Source organism: Oncorhynchus masou, chromosome 31, assembly GCF_036934945.1.
Source record: "Oncorhynchus masou masou isolate Uvic2021 chromosome 31, UVic_Omas_1.1, whole genome shotgun sequence".
In the NCBI taxonomy this organism is placed as follows: domain Eukaryota; kingdom Metazoa; phylum Chordata; class Actinopteri; order Salmoniformes; family Salmonidae; genus Oncorhynchus; species Oncorhynchus masou.
Window position 1 is genome coordinate 58,762,864 of NC_088242.1, and position 15,962 is coordinate 58,778,825.

Genomic DNA, 15,962 nt, shown 5'->3' on the forward strand with positions numbered 1-15,962 from the left:
GGGAGGAGTCAGGTTAAAGAAGGATTTTTAAGCCTTGAGACAAGCATTGTGTATGTGTGCCATTCAGAGGGTGAATGAGCAAGACAAAATGTGCCTTTGAATGAGGTATGGTAGTAGGTGCCGGGCGCACCAGTTTGTGTCAAGAATTGCAATGCTGCTGGGTTTTTCACGCTCAACAGTTTCCCATGTGTATCAAGAATGATCCACCGCCCAAAGGATATCTAGCCAACTTGACACAATGTTGGGAAGCATTGGAGTCAACATTGGTCAGCATCTCTGTGGAACCTTGTAGAGTCCATGCCCTGCCCAACTCAATATTAGGATAGTTTTCCTAATGTTAGGTATACTCATTGTATATAGAACCTTTTTTAGTAAAGGTTCTTTAGTCTACAAAAGGTTCTATATAGAACCCTAAATAACCTTTTTTCCAAAAGTGTATCAAGCCTTCCATAGGCTACCCTTACCCTGGGTCTAGGCTACCCTTACCCTGGGTCTAGGCTACCCTTACCCTGGGTCTAGGCTACCCTTACCCTGGGTCTAGGCTACTGAGGCTGGTTCAACAGCAATGCGTTGTGTCTTTTTTATCCTGGCCTTGTAAAGTAGCCTATCCATAAAATGTTTAAATGGTATATTCGTCAGAGTGTCTTGAATTGAAAATACACTGCACATTCTAAAATATGCACATATATGCCTTGTTCAAGTATTTAGCTTGTTCAAGTATTTAGCTTGTTCAAGTATTTAGCTTGTTCAAGTATCCAATGTCCATCTCCAAAGAGCGCCTCTCATCCGGTTACCAAAAACGCGCTCCTCCAAACTTATTTAAATGATTCAGTCCTATAATGCAATATCAATGGTAGGCATAGTTTATATTTTGCTTATTGAGAATGTGCCTCATACATACAATTCAATATTGACAATGTTGACTGACAACATTTAAAAAAAGGCAATTTTTTACTGTTGCTATTACTTGTTACTGTTTCCTATTTTTTTTACTAGGCAATTCAGTTAAGAACAAATTCTTATTTTCAATGACAGCCTAGGAACAGTGGGTTAACTGCCTGTTCAGGGGCAGAACGACAGATTTTGTACCTTGTCAGCTCGGGGATTTGAACTTGCAACCTTTCGGTTACTAGTCCAATGCTCTAACCTCTAGGCTACCCTGCCACCTCTATGCAATTTAATAAACTGTAGTGTCAATCCACAATGGACCAAGACAAGAATATTTAATGTCCCCAGCCGAATTGGAAATGACGACAATGCAAAGAGCATCAATAACCTATAGAACTTGAGACAAACACATGCAGTATTATGCCACGGAATGCTTTGGTTGGCCAGGGAGTGGCCAAGCTCTCGTCACACCTACAACTTGTTTATTCATCAAAACCCAGCCCTTCCACGTCACCGACAGCTATTATTGTCATAATTACGACTGTGAAAATAGATAAAATATTTCTGACACACCCCTGGACCTAGAATGCTACCACCAGCTCTTAGATTTACTATTGCATTAGGTTTGTTAAAATAGAGACCTCTATCTCTTTCACACACACACACACACACACACACACACACACACACACACACACACACACACACACACACACACACACACACACACACACACACACACACACACACACACACACACACACACACACACACACACACACACACACACACACACACGAAGTGTGGCTGACATTGACAGATGGCTCTCCAGTGAATACAGGTGAACGGATGAACATAATAAAATACGTTTGAGAGCATGAGTGACTAGTGAAATGATTGATTTCAACATGAATGACTGGAGGCATTAAACCCTATAGCAATCCTCTCTCTGATGGAGGAATGCAGGCACAGAAAGTTCCAGAAATCTACAGAAACCCTTGAAGCAGGCCTAGAGGGTAGGTTGTTAATGAGAGAAGGGGGGGGGATAGAAAGAGAGAGAGAGTTCCATATTATGTGCTGAACTCTCATAAAAGGATGAGTACGTCACTGGGGCCAAGCTTCCTGCCATACAGGCGGTGTCAGAGGAAGGAGCCCTAAAAATGGTAAAAGACCCCAGCCACCCAAGTCATAGACTGTTAACTACCGAACGGAAAGCGGTACTGGAGCGCCAAGTCTGGGACTAAAAGGCTCCTGAACAGCTTCTAACCCCAAGCCATAAGACCGCTGAGCAGTTAATCAAATGGCTACCAGGACTATTTACATTGACCCCCTTATTTTATTATTATTTTTGCATTGACTCTCTTGCACAGGCTCGATGTTTACTCACTGGACTCTAACCACACACTCACACATACTACACTGACACTCCAACACACACACACACACACACACACATGCATATTGACGCCACACGCACAAACACGCACACACACACACACACATCATTAATTAAACACACACATAGACATCCGCACACACACACACACACACACACACACACACACACACACACACACACACACACACACACACACACACACACACACACACACACACATACTGTACACTCACATTCCTTCACACTCTTCACATATGTTGCACATATCTCTGTTTAGTATCTATGCATAGTCACTTTACCCCTACCTACACCAGTGGCGGTCAGTGCCGTTTAAGATGAGTGAGGATGGTCATTTCTTCATGAAAAGGTCCTTATTTCTATTACAGCATATTATTGGATGATTGTTATTCATATTCCACTCACTCAGCTCAATGTAACATCGATAAGTTTAGGCAACTATATGATACTCTGATTTCCATATACCCATCATGAGGTTGCTACAACCTAGCCTATTAATGAAAGTTTATAACGTAGGTGCACAGGTCGAGAGAATTTTGAGTAATCAAGGTGACAGACAGTGACACATTCAATACCGCCTTGCACACTCTCGCCTGCATCTAGCTGATCTATGGTGTAATCATTAGTCCAACAGATGCAAACAAGTGTTTCTATTGGAGAAATTCAGGTATGCTTATCCCCGTTTCATTCCGTTTGCTTCAGTTTAAGAAACTTTTTTTGACAGAATCGGTGCAATGAATACACTGCTGAACACATGCAAACACAGTTCACTTTCATAGTAGCCACATATAAACCGCTCGTTGTATATATCATTCCTTCTCACATCTACAGTATCTATGCTCTCTCCTCCTCTCACCTTTTCCCTGGACTTCAGTGCACTACACATCAGCTGTCGGACCAGGCAAAACAACTTTCCAAACAAAACCTTCATATAATGACCGCTGACCTCTAACTGCTATACACAGCCTACATCATTGTCAGTTTATAGTCAACATAGCTTCTATAACTAACTCATGAGTAAACCCACTACAATCATGCAGTACAGTGTACAGTCAACAGCAAGCAATTTAGCAGATACACCGCCGGGCCCCGGTGGCAATAAATGATTACAACCAAAAGCTTACCTTGACTTGGAAGAGTTCCAGTGTTGGATAGCCATAGCCAGCTAGCTAACATAGCATCCCTCTCTGTTTTAGCTGGTGGTTTGAGTAGGCTCAACTATCAAGCTACATTTGATGTTAGCTAAGTAAATGAATGTGAATGTGAAAACAAATTGCACTCGCTCTCTTTCCTTTCCTTAATTTTGGAAGAAATTAATTTTTTCAAAACTACTGTCTTTCTCTCTCTTTGAGTCAACTATTCACCAAATTGTATGCACAGCAGTGCTTGCTAGTTGTAGCTTATCCTTTCCCTACTAGATTCATTCTATGATCCTTTGATTGGGTGGACAACATGTCGGTTCATGCTGCAAGAGCTCTGATAGGTTGGAAGACCTATCAAGTTGTCATAAGTTGTCATAATTTCTGTGTACGTCTATGGAAGGGGGGTGAGAACCGTAAGCCTCCTAGGTTTGTATTGAAGTCAATGTACCCAGAGGAGGACAGAAGCTAGCTGTCCTCCGGCTACACCATGGTGCTACCCTAGAGAGTACTGTTGAGGCTACTGTAGACTATCATTGCAAAACAGTGTGTTTTAATCCATTATTTGGTGGTGACGTGAAAATATTTAGTATAGTTTATACTTTTTTCCCTTCTGAAATTCACTGAGGAGGATGGGCCTCCCCTTCCTCCTCCGAGGAGCCTCCATTGACCAATATGTACATATTACCTCAATTACCTCGACTAACCAGTACCCCTGCACATTGACTCAGTACTGGTACCCCTTGTATATAGCCCCCTTATTCTTATTTAATTAACATGTTCTTACTTTTTTAAAACTGCATTGTTGGTTAAGGGCTCATAAGTAAGCATTTCACGGCATTAGGCACATGAGACAAATACAATTTTATTTCAATTTTTTAAAATGGATTTTTTAACACAGAGCTAGAATATGGTTGAATTTGTATGATGTGCAACCTTTTCACCACATCGGAAGTTCCTCTTTCACACTTATATATTTACTCTCATGATAGCTGTCTTGTTCCCTTATACAACTGAAAGCCAACTGAAATCTTTTCTAAATAAATAAATTACAGAATAATATTCTCATTGATCCGAGCCACTCAGCGAACTAAGTTTGATTGGGAACTTCCTATTCTCTTAGAAAAAAAGGGTTCTAAAAGGGGTCTTCGGCTGACCCCATAGTATAACCTTTTTGGTTCCAGGTACAACACTTTTTTTGGTTTCAGGTAGAACCCTTTTGGGTTAATGGAAAACCCTCTGTGGAAAGGGTTATTCATGGATTCCAAAAGGGTTCTCCCTGGAACCAAAAGGATTCTTCAAAGGGTTATCCTATGGGGACAGCCTAATCAACCATTTTAGCTTCTAGATAGCACCTTTTCTTCTAAGAGCGTATGAGAGTGCCATAGTGTCAGATTCATCAGCATCATCTCTCTCACACTCTCTCACTCTCTCTGACACAGTGAAAGACAAAGCTCCACAGAGGAGTCAATGACAACCTCTGCCTAAGAACCGGATGACTCTGGTGTTACTGTTAATGGAGGCACTGACTGTGCATTCTGGCGGCACATTCTAGCAGTGCAGGTCCTCTAGTTAAAAAGGATCAGACGGGGATAAAAAGTGTGAACATGAGAAAGAGAGAAGAGGTGGGGATCAAACTTAACACTGCTGAACCCCTGAACCCCACTGCTGAGACAGCATGCTGGGGCAAACGGCACACACACACACGCACACACACGCACACACACACGCATGCACACACACACACTAAATGAATGAAAACACTAAAACAAAATACTCGCAGGGGCATTGAATATGAGACAGTGCTGTCTAGTGTGTGTGTGTCCCTCCTTGTGTGTATGTACGTGTCTGAGCTTAGTTTTCATTCATTGTGTTGTCTGATGAAGATCTTAGCACTTAGCACTCTCTGCTTCTCTTTTGATGTGCTGCTCTCTACATGTAATCTCATTTCTGGTCACGGTGGCCCTCCATCCTGCCCCAACAGCCTTTTGTGACAGAAGCCTCCCTCCCCCCACACATCCCCACCCCTCCCAGCCTGAACCCCCAGCCTTCAGATTATAAAAAGATAAAAGACCACAACAACAAAAGTGGACCAGAAAGATATTTGAAGCCATGATGACGCAGAGCAGCGATGATCAGCACAGTAATACATTGTTTTTAGCCAAATTACTATATAGCTACCTACCAATGTGTGCTCGAATCCACAGCCTCAGAACCCTACACTCCCAGGGTCCATCAACACAATCAATGCTCCTGCAACCCCTGAGCCCTGCACCCCCAGGCTCCAAGGGTCTGGTAAACAGTTCAATGTCAATGTTCACTTGTTTAGCCCTAATCACACAATTTAGCTGTCTTCAACAGGGGTGGGCAATCTCGTCCACAGAGGGCTTTTGTCATGGCATGGTTATGTTCCTAAACATTATTAATGGAGACAGTGTGGATCTAGGATTTTACATATAAAACTGTCACAATGATTCAATGAATCATATAACTTTATTATTTGCATCATTGGTGTATCTGGTTGGTGTATCTGGTTGGCCCCATACTGACCTTTGCTGGATAATATTGAATACATTTGATGAGACAATACATGGTTGGAGAGAACAACACCAGGGAAGAGAAAACACACTGCAAGCACAGCCAGCAAATAGCTGAATTTCATGAGGGAGGCCAAGGCCTCATACCCGGAGACACTTGAGGCCCAGTGTCAGCAGCAGAATCAGCACTTCAATCAGCTGTGTGAAGATGAGGAAGCAGCCAGGGCAGCAAACAGGACAGCCAGGGCAGCAGACAGGACAGCCAGGGCAGCAGACAGGACAGCCAGGGCAGCTGACAGGACAGCCAGGGTGGCAGACAGGACAGCCAGGGCAGCTGACAGGACAGCCAGGGCAGACAGACAGACAGCAGACAGGGCAGCAGACAGGACAGCCAGGGCAGCAGACAGGACAGCCAGGGCAGGCAGACAGGACAGCCAGGGCAGCAGACACTGCCTGCAGCAGACAGGACAGCCAGGGCAGCTGACAGGACAGCCAGGGCAGACAGGACAGCCAGGGCAGCCAGGGCAGGGCAGACAGGACAGCCAGGGCAGGGACAGCCAGGGCAGCAGACAGGACAGCCAGGGCAGCAGACAGGACAGCCAGGGCAGCAGACAGGACAGCCAGGGCAGGCAGCTGCCAGGGCAGACAGGACAGCCAGGACAGCCAGGGCAGACAGGACAGCCAGGGCAGCTGACAGACAGACAGCCAGGGCAGGGCAGACAGGGACAGCCAGGCAGCAGGGCAGCTGACAGGACAGCCAGGGCAGCAGACAGGACAGCCAGGGCAGCAGACAGGACAGCCAGGGCAGCAGACAGGACAGCCAGGGCAGCAGACAGGACAGCCAGGGCAGCAGACAGGACAGCCAGGGCAGCTGACAGGACAGCCAGGGCGGCATACAGGACAGCCAGGGCAGCAGACAGGACAGCCAGGGCAGCAGACAGGACAGCCAGGGCGGCTGAGATGGCCCTGACCGCCTCGTTTAACAACAGCTTCATAGCTGTATTTTGGAGTTTGTCCAAGCAATAAAAGGAAGTCAGACACCAGCAGCAGACATGTCACTACACTCTTAGAAAAAAAGGTGCTATCTACAGCCTAAAACGGTTCTACCGGTCTTTCAACCAGCTGAAGCGATTCTCTCCTCGCATGATGAAAACTTACATTGTGTGTGTCCTCTCGTTCAGTCTCCATTATTGCCCACGAACAAAAATGAAAACGATGGCACAAAACTCCTGGTTATCTCCTCCAGCGCGTCTCCTTCCTCCATACTTAAAAATGCCAGTCACCGAGGATCACAACAATGTCTCTGTCAAAATGCGTCATCGGTCATTAGCAGTTTTTCCCGCAAATTAAACCTAGTCCTGTTTCTAGTTCCACAACAAATGGAAAACAACCAACAACCAACAAGCCTAGTTTGTGCTGGTTCCGGCACGTTCCGGCTTGGTTCCTCTAGTGGAATTGCGCCATTAGAGTCGCCCTGCATGCCTGTTTCAACAACGCAGCAGGGAACGCGGGGACCACTAACAGTTACAGTCCAGTCTCAGCAAGACCCCATGGCGACAGCTAACATTTTGTAGCAGGTGAAGCTAATGGTTTAACTACTAGGGTATCTATCACTATCAGATTGAGCTACACAGCAACAAGAATTGATGACTTCACATATGGCAAAGGAAAGCTAACAGTTGAAGATAAACACCATTGGGAATAACAACAGATTCTGTTGCAGCTCTAACAGCAAGGTGAAATAGCAGCTTCAGCTACAGCAGGGTAGGCTATGGCAACGCTTACATGCAGCTGGTGTGGCTAACATCTCTGCTAGAGCACACCCCGGGGACAGATAAGGGCTGTAACAGTGGCCAAGAAGGCTTACTGCAGTAGTCCTCCACATGTGTGTCAGTGTGTGTATGCAAATCACATGTGTGTGTTTTGCAAGTGTGTGTGTGTTTTGCATGTGTACTAATGAGAGAGGCTGCAGCTCTGGGGCTCAGCCAACAAACAAAGCCTGCTTGCATCTTAATACCCCTCCTACCCCCAGGCACAGCCACACACACACACACACACACACACACACACACACACACACACGCACACACACACACACACACACACACACACACACACACACACACACACACACACACACACACACACACACACACACACACACACACACACACACACACACACACACACACACACACACACAAACAAACACCCCTCACACTCCCTGCTACACTTATCATGCTATCTTAGGCACATCCTGTGGTGTAAGGTCCCTCGTTTGTGAGGTGTTCCTCCCTTTGTGTAACCGACAGTCTACTCGGAATACTGAACATCAGCTCTGTGTGTCACCAGACTAACTACAACCCCACATTTTACCCCAGTATTCAGTATTCAGTAGCAGTAGACTGCTCCTCTCGCTGCTCTGGGACCAGTGATAAACACCCCTGTCTGTATAATACAGCTGTGAACACAGCGTTGTGCCCTCGGTGGCTACAGTGCACCAGAGAGCTTAAGTCCAGTCCGTCTACCAGAGAAAAACCCACTGACCTGAGACAAGGCTTCCGTTAGTCCAGCATGGGTCTGTGTGTCAGAGTCAACAGCTACCATCCACAGAGATAGGATATCCTTCTCCTTGTTACAATTAAGCCAGAATGATGAGGAAAAATCTACCTCTTCCTCTCTCCGTTCCTCTCGCTCTCACAGAGGCACACAGGCAGGGTCAGGGTTCGCGCTAAACTACTGCCTTGCTGCTTTCGCCCCATCCTCCCTTCTCTCTCCGTCTACATCGCCTTTTCACACTCCCCTCCCTTCTCTCTCCGTCTACATCGCATTTTCACCCTCCCCTCCCTCTCTCTCTCTCTCTCTCATCCTGCTCTTCTCTCTCTCACACGCTCTCTTACTTACTATAACTTCAACGTACCTCTTCCTCCTTTCTCCTCTCTGTCTCTTCTCTGTGTGTTTCCAATCCGTAGCTTGTGAAGATAATCACATTCCAACGGTGACGGGGCATATGGCGGGGGAGCGTTACCCACACAGTAAGACCCCTTCTGTGTGTGTGTGTGTGTGTGTGTCTGCGCGACACACACAATCAGCCCTATTGTGTGGGAAGAGGGGAAGGGCCAGAGAGTGGGGAGGAAGCCAATGGCTCTCATCTGCTGTCGCTGCTGCTGCTACTGGCCGCGGCTGTCAGGTGCTGACCCTCACACAATACTCCCCCTCCAAGGAGAGAGGGAGAGTGACGGTGATAGAGAGGATGAGAGAGGGGAGCCAGAGAGAGGTAGAGAAAGAGAGAGAGGCCGAGGGAGGGATAGATGGATGAGGTGGGTGATGACTGAAAAAAATAGATCAGTCAATGAAGGCGAATCAGATTTTCTAGCAATCGTTGAGATTTTGTTTAACAACATGTTCCATGTGTCTCAGTCAATTGTGTGTGTTTTTATTCCATTTACAACAGATGAATTTGCGTCATGCATGGGGGCAGTGTGCGATGAAGAGATTGAATTCCACCTACTCCATTCCTATGGCATTAGAGCCAAATGCTCCTTTTTTTTATTTAACTACAAATTCTTATTTTTAATGACAGCCTAGGAATAGTGGGTTAACTTCCTGTTCAGGGGCAGAACAACAGATTTGTAACTTGTCAGCTTGGGGATTTGAACTTGCAACCTTTCAGTTACTAGTCCAACACTCTAACCACTAGGCTTCCCTGCCGCACCAATCTCTCTGACATCTATGTGACAACCATACACTGAATAAGGTCACACCCCCATTTACCAGCAGAGTATAGAGAGGTATGTTTGTGGTTGAACAGAGAGCCACTGGTTTGATATGGTGAGTAAGAGGTAGGGGGAAAGTGTTGTCATGAACTCACACTGGCCTGAGAACATGACCTATAGGACGGCCAAGTGTTACTCAGTTTTCACGACAGACACACACACACACAGGAATGCTTGCACACACAATGGCCATTTCGGGGAATCATTCTGATCATGTCTGCTCTAATTCAGCGTGGCACGCTCGACACTCCTGAACTGACCTCCCACTCGGCTTTTGTCAACTAACCTATATTCTACGCGGAATGAACAACAAATGTCACCATGTCATTGGATTTAGGTTAAAATTCCCTTACGTTGATCACTTTTTCAAATCCAATCAGTTTTCTGCTCCTCTTTCCGCTCCTCTCTTTCATCTCATCCCTCTCTCTGCATCCCTTCTCCATCTCCCCTCCAGTCTACTTCCCCCAGTCAGACAGTGAGCCTGGGGCTGGTAGCCCTCTCTCCTCATAGTCCCATCATTGTTAACCTCTCTCCAGAGGTCCGGTCACCATGCTTCCTGACTGTCAGAGAGAGAACCAGACAACAGAGCAGTCACTATCCAGGGGCACCCTCAGGGCCAAGCCACCATGCCTCCCTCCCGGCCAGGCATCACACCTCGTTAAGGCACAGTGCCCTTAGTGACAGGAAGGGTCCCATCAAACCTCAGAGACCAGTAACCACGTCGTGACGCCAACATCCCCACTGCCTCACACAAAGAAATGTGTGTGTGTGACATGTGAGTCTGAATTTGTGAGCATGTGTGTGTGTGTGTGTGTGTGTGTGTACATATGCCAGACCTGAGAGTGGACAGCTACTCTGTTACAGTCTTACTGGTTTTACTACCGAGCCATGATTGCCTCCAGGTCACTGCTCTAAGGGTCACAGGCCTGCAGTCACAGAGGCAAGAGGGACCATGTGCCTGGCTTAGTGTGTGTGTGGAGGCCATAAAACACCCCTCTATTACAGACATTAGGAGTGTGTCTAATAGAGATGGGAGTCATTAAAGAGACTGGGGTAGATTGGAGGGACCAGCCTTTTCTGCTCATGCTGCCTCACGGCTCAATGGACTCACATAGGATCTGGCAGCATTTGTATGTAAAACCACAGGATTTCCAGCTCTCTGAACTCAAGGGTGGAATGGATGAAATACGGTACTATGTTAGCAATGCATAAAAATAACCAGTTAGCCAATTTCACTTTCCGTTCCGTTTCTACCGTTTCAGTTGAAGGTGGACTTAATTTCAGTGCGGCTGAAACATCAAGTTGTTGAAGTTACGTAGTAATAACCCATTGAGTCTGGCATTTCACCGAAGACAGAGTGGACCAGCAGACTCTAGAAGTACACCTGGGGAGTTCATCGTTTCACATGGAAATGACTTTGAGATAAAAGACAAGCATCTGGCTTCCTATTTAACTATTATGTCAACCAACCGAATGGTTCCCCTGAGTCGACATTTTCATTGATTATTGTCAAGGTGGCGCTTAGTCGCCACGGTGGCATTTCACAGCACTATTGATATTCGGACAGTGAGTGATGGCTTTGCTTTAACATTCACTCTCCATAGCTGTTCTGAATTGTAGTGCACGTACACACACCGTATAGTACAGGCATGAAATTCAATTAAACGCACACACTGGCACACACACAGACGCACGCACTCATGCACACACAGGCATGCAAACACACACACTGGCACACACTGGCACACACTGGCACGCAAACACAGGCACTCACTCACACACACACAAGCACATACAGTACTCATCCTTCCTGTTTGCAGTTGGCACCACAGGTCCCAGAGTGGTGTGGCGGAAGAGAAATTCTGGGGCCCATAGTTTTTCCTGATCCGGTAACCCGACAAAACTCCAGACCTTACACGGCATGACGCAAATCATCTGTTGTAAAAAGGTTAAATATGGGCTATGATGGGACCAGAGTTTTTCTAATCAGGTCACATGGTTTAAACAAACTCCTGGAAAAACTCCTGGCCTTGGGAAGGATGAAAACCCTGTCAAACTGCAGCAACATTGTACTTTTCATATGAATTCTATTTTTAAAAGGACTAGGGGGGTTTCCTATACACAGACACAGAGAAAGCAACATGATTGGACAATAAACCTTACAGGTCTGAGCTCTCTCTGGTTTGCATTGTGTACTCCTGCCCTATGTAACTGTAGGCCTAGTGAAAAAATAACTCACAGTCTATGTCAGCTGTTGTGTTTACTGATTAATTCCAGTTAATCATTTCCTCCCCACTCTCTGGCCCTTCCCCTCCTCCCACACAATAGGGCTGATTGATAGTCTAGGTAGCCTAGTCAGCCCAACTTTGAATATAAACCAAATTTGATCCTATTCACATATTCCCACAAACAAATGGGCTGCATAAATACACAAGGTTACTGCTTTGTTTACCCTGGACAGAGGGACAGAGAGCATAGTAGGCTAGACTATGCAGCTGCTGTTGTTAGTAGCCTACAATTGATCAGACTGAAAAAGGCTCTTGTTTCCATGCAATGCTTCGTGTCAGATCGCTAATGTTTAGGTGTACAGGCTGCTACATTTGATAGGCTGGTCATGGCTTACATCAACAACATTATCCCAGAAACCCTAGACCCACTCCAATTTGCATACTGCCCAAACAGATCCACAGATGATGCAATCTCTATTGCACTCCACACTGCCCTTTCCCACCTGGACAAAAGGAACACCTATGTGAGAATGCTATTCATTGACTCCAGCTCAGCGTTCAACACCATAGTACCCTCAAAGCTCATCACTAAGCTAAGGACCTTCGGGACTAAACACCTCCCTCTGCAACTGGATCCTGGACTTCCTGACGGGCCACCCCCAGGTGGTGGTTAATGTAGCAACACATCTGCACGCTGATCCTCAACACCGGAGCCCCCTAGGGGTGCGTGCTCAGTCCCCTCCTGTACTCCTTGTTCACCCACGACTGCATAACCAAGCACGACTCCTACATAATCATTTAGTTTGCAGACGACACAACACTGGCAGGCCTGATCACTGACAATGACGAGACAGCCTATAGGGAGGAGGTCTGAGACCTGGCCGGGTTTGTGCCAGAATAACAACCTATCCCTCAACGTAACCAAGACTAAGGAGATGATTGTGGACTACAGGAAAAGGAGGACCGAGTACGCCCCCATTCTCATCGACGGGCCTGTAGGAGAGCAGGTTGAGAGCTTCAAGTTCCTTGGTGTCCACATCACCAACAAACTAGAATGGTCCAAGCACACCAAGTCAGTCAGGAAGAGGGCACGACAAACGCCTATTCCCCCTCAGGAAACGAAAAAGATTTGGCATGGGTCCTGAGATCCTCAAAAGGTTCTACAGCTGCAACATCGAGAGCAACATTCGGCGCACGTGACAAACTTTGATTTGATTTGATTTAAAACTTCTTACAGGCTGAAATCCCGTCAACGGAATCGATAAGACAACAGCCAGTGAAAGCGCAGGGCGCCAAATTCAAACAACAGAAATCTCATAATTAAAATTCCTCAAACATACAAGTATTATACACCATTTTAAAGATAAACTTGTTGTTAATCCCACCACCGTGTCCGATTTCAAAAAGTCTTTACGACGATTATGCGTTTATGTTAGGTTAGTCACAGAAAAACACAGCCATTTTTCCAGCCAAAGAGAGGAGTCACAAAAAGCAGAAATAGAGATAAAATTAATCACTAACCTTTGATGATCTTCACCAGATGACACTCATAGGACTTCATGTTACACAATACATATATGTTTAGTTCGATAAAGTTCATATTTATATCCAAAAATCTCTGTTTACATTGGCACGTTATGTTCAGTTTTGCTTCCAAAACATCCAGTGATTTTGCAGAGATCCACTTCAATTTACAGAAAAACTCATAATAAACATTGATAAAATATACAAGTGTTATGCATGGAATTATAGATAAACTACTCCTTAATGCAACCGCTGTGTCAGATTTTTTAAAAGCTTTACGGAAAAAGCACACCATGCAATAATCTGAGTACAGCGCTCAGGCACCAGAACAAGCCATACAGATACCTGCCATGTTGTGGAGTCAACAGAAGTCAGAAATAGCATTATAAATATTCACTTACCTTTGATGATCTACATCAGAATGCACTCCCAGGAATCCCAGTTCCACAATAAATGTTTTGTTCGATAAAGTCCATAATTTATGTCCAAATACTCCCTTTTTGTTCGCACGTTTAGTTCACAAATCCAAATTCATGAGGCGTGAGCACTAGGTCCAGACAAAAAGTCAAAAAGTTATATTACAGTTCGTAGAAACATGTCAAACAATGTATAGAATCAATCCTTAGGATGTTTTTAACATAAATCTTCAATAATGTCCCAACCGGACAATTCCTTTGTCTTTAGAAATGCAATGGAACGCAGCCCGCTCTCACGGCCACGCGCCTGACCAACTCATGGCCTGACACTCATTCGCTCCCCCTTCACAGTAGAAGCCTGAAAGAAGGTTCAAAAGACTGTTGACATCTAGTGGAAGCCTTAGGAAGTGCAATCAGACCAAATTTACACTGTATCTTGGATAGGCAAAGAGTTAAAAAACTACAAACCTCAGATTTCCCACGTCCTGGTTGGATTTCTTCTCAGGTTTCTTCCTGCCATATGTGTTCTGTTATACTCACAGACATCATTCAAACATTTTTAGAAACTTCAGAGTGTTTTCAATCCAAATCTACTAATAATATGCATATCTTAGCTTCTGGGCCTGAGTAGCAGGCAGTTTACTCTGGGCACCTTATTCATCCAAGCTACTCAATACTGCCCCCCAGCCATAAGAAGTTATGTTTGCTTATGTTTGTCGGGAGTGATGTGTTATCACGACTTTTAAATAAATACCGGTAGAAAATGGAGAGTGCGCCTTTGAGCAATGTGTGTTGTGCCCGGGCACGACCTGCGATTTACGTGATTTTGATTGGTCAAGACACCCAAAGAGCCTACAGTAGCACTCCGATGTGAAAGACTGAGAAATTGTGCGCGAGTTGACAAATCATGAGGCCCCTCTTTTTAACACTTTGAGTCTAATTTATTTACCTTTCTGCTCTTTTGCACACCAATATCTCTACCTGTACATGACCATTTATCAATCCAGTGTTAATCTGTAATATTGTAATTATTCGCCTACCTCCTCATGCCTTTTGCACACATTGTATATAGACTTGCCTTTTTTTTCTACTGTGTTATTGACTTAAAACTATTGTAAAGTGGCTGTTCCACTGGATGTCAGAAGGCAATTTGTAAGTCCCTGGATCTTTTTAACACTTTGAGTCTATGTGTTTTATTAAACTAAATCAAATGTAATGCGGCGCTACCACACCTGTCTGAAAAGTGCTGCGGCAAATGCCACATCGCCAGTTGTTTTCCGACTGCCCTCAGACTAGGCTAGATCCTCACTGTATCTCCGAAACACACACACACACGCAAGCATGCACACACTCAAGCACAACTCTTTACCAGCTTCCATTATGTTGTTCAAATTCCGTGAATGAAACAGGTCATTTCAATTCCTGCTCTGTGACTACGGAGCCCTTGCAGTCATCTTCCCTTATACTGCTGGTATAAGTAAAACACTGCTTATAGAATAGTACAGTCAACGAGAACGTCACTGAAAAGTCTCCTTGTGGTTACTTATCATTTGTCACCAAAAACCTCTGGGGCTTTGATATATGGCTGATTCAGTGAATGATCCCCCCGTCTGTCCCCCGTCTGCCCCAGCCCTTGGGCTCTCCTCCAGCTGTGTAGCACACTCTCAGAGTCTTGTGCATAGCCACTACCCACCACATCTCTAAGAGTGGAGGATATGCGACACACACACACACACACACACACACACACACACACACACACACACACACACACACACACACACACACACACACACACACACACACACGTACACACACACACACACACACGTACACACTCGCACACCGTTAATTAAACACACATCACTTACTGTACACCCACCCTGGCTGCATGCAGATTCCCACTCTCTCATCTCAGCCTGGCGGTCTCTCCTGTAATCTCTCTCACTTCCTCTGCCTCCCACTTGATGAAGGTCACAGTAGGAAATATTGCAGAATACAGACATATGCGCACACACACACACAGTACAGGGAAGC

At 45.4% G+C, this 15,962-nt stretch overlaps 1 protein-coding gene across 4 annotated transcripts in view; it reads right to left on the reverse strand.

The window, feature by feature from the left end:
• Positions 1 to 15,962, reverse strand: part of fgd4a (FYVE, RhoGEF and PH domain containing 4a) — a 106,585-nt gene that overhangs the window by 69,837 nt on the left and 20,786 nt on the right. Inside the window, exon 1 of one of the 4 annotated variants that reach the window (XM_064951511.1) lies at positions 8,902 to 9,148. The exons of the other annotated variants lie outside the window; for them this stretch is intronic. Within the exon in view, the coding sequence (XP_064807583.1) occupies positions 8,902 to 9,133 (232 nt within the window). The 5' untranslated portion in view covers positions 9,134 to 9,148. Of the gene's footprint in view, positions 1 to 8,901; positions 9,149 to 15,962 lie in introns of those variants that run through there. 4 annotated transcript variants of the gene reach the window in all.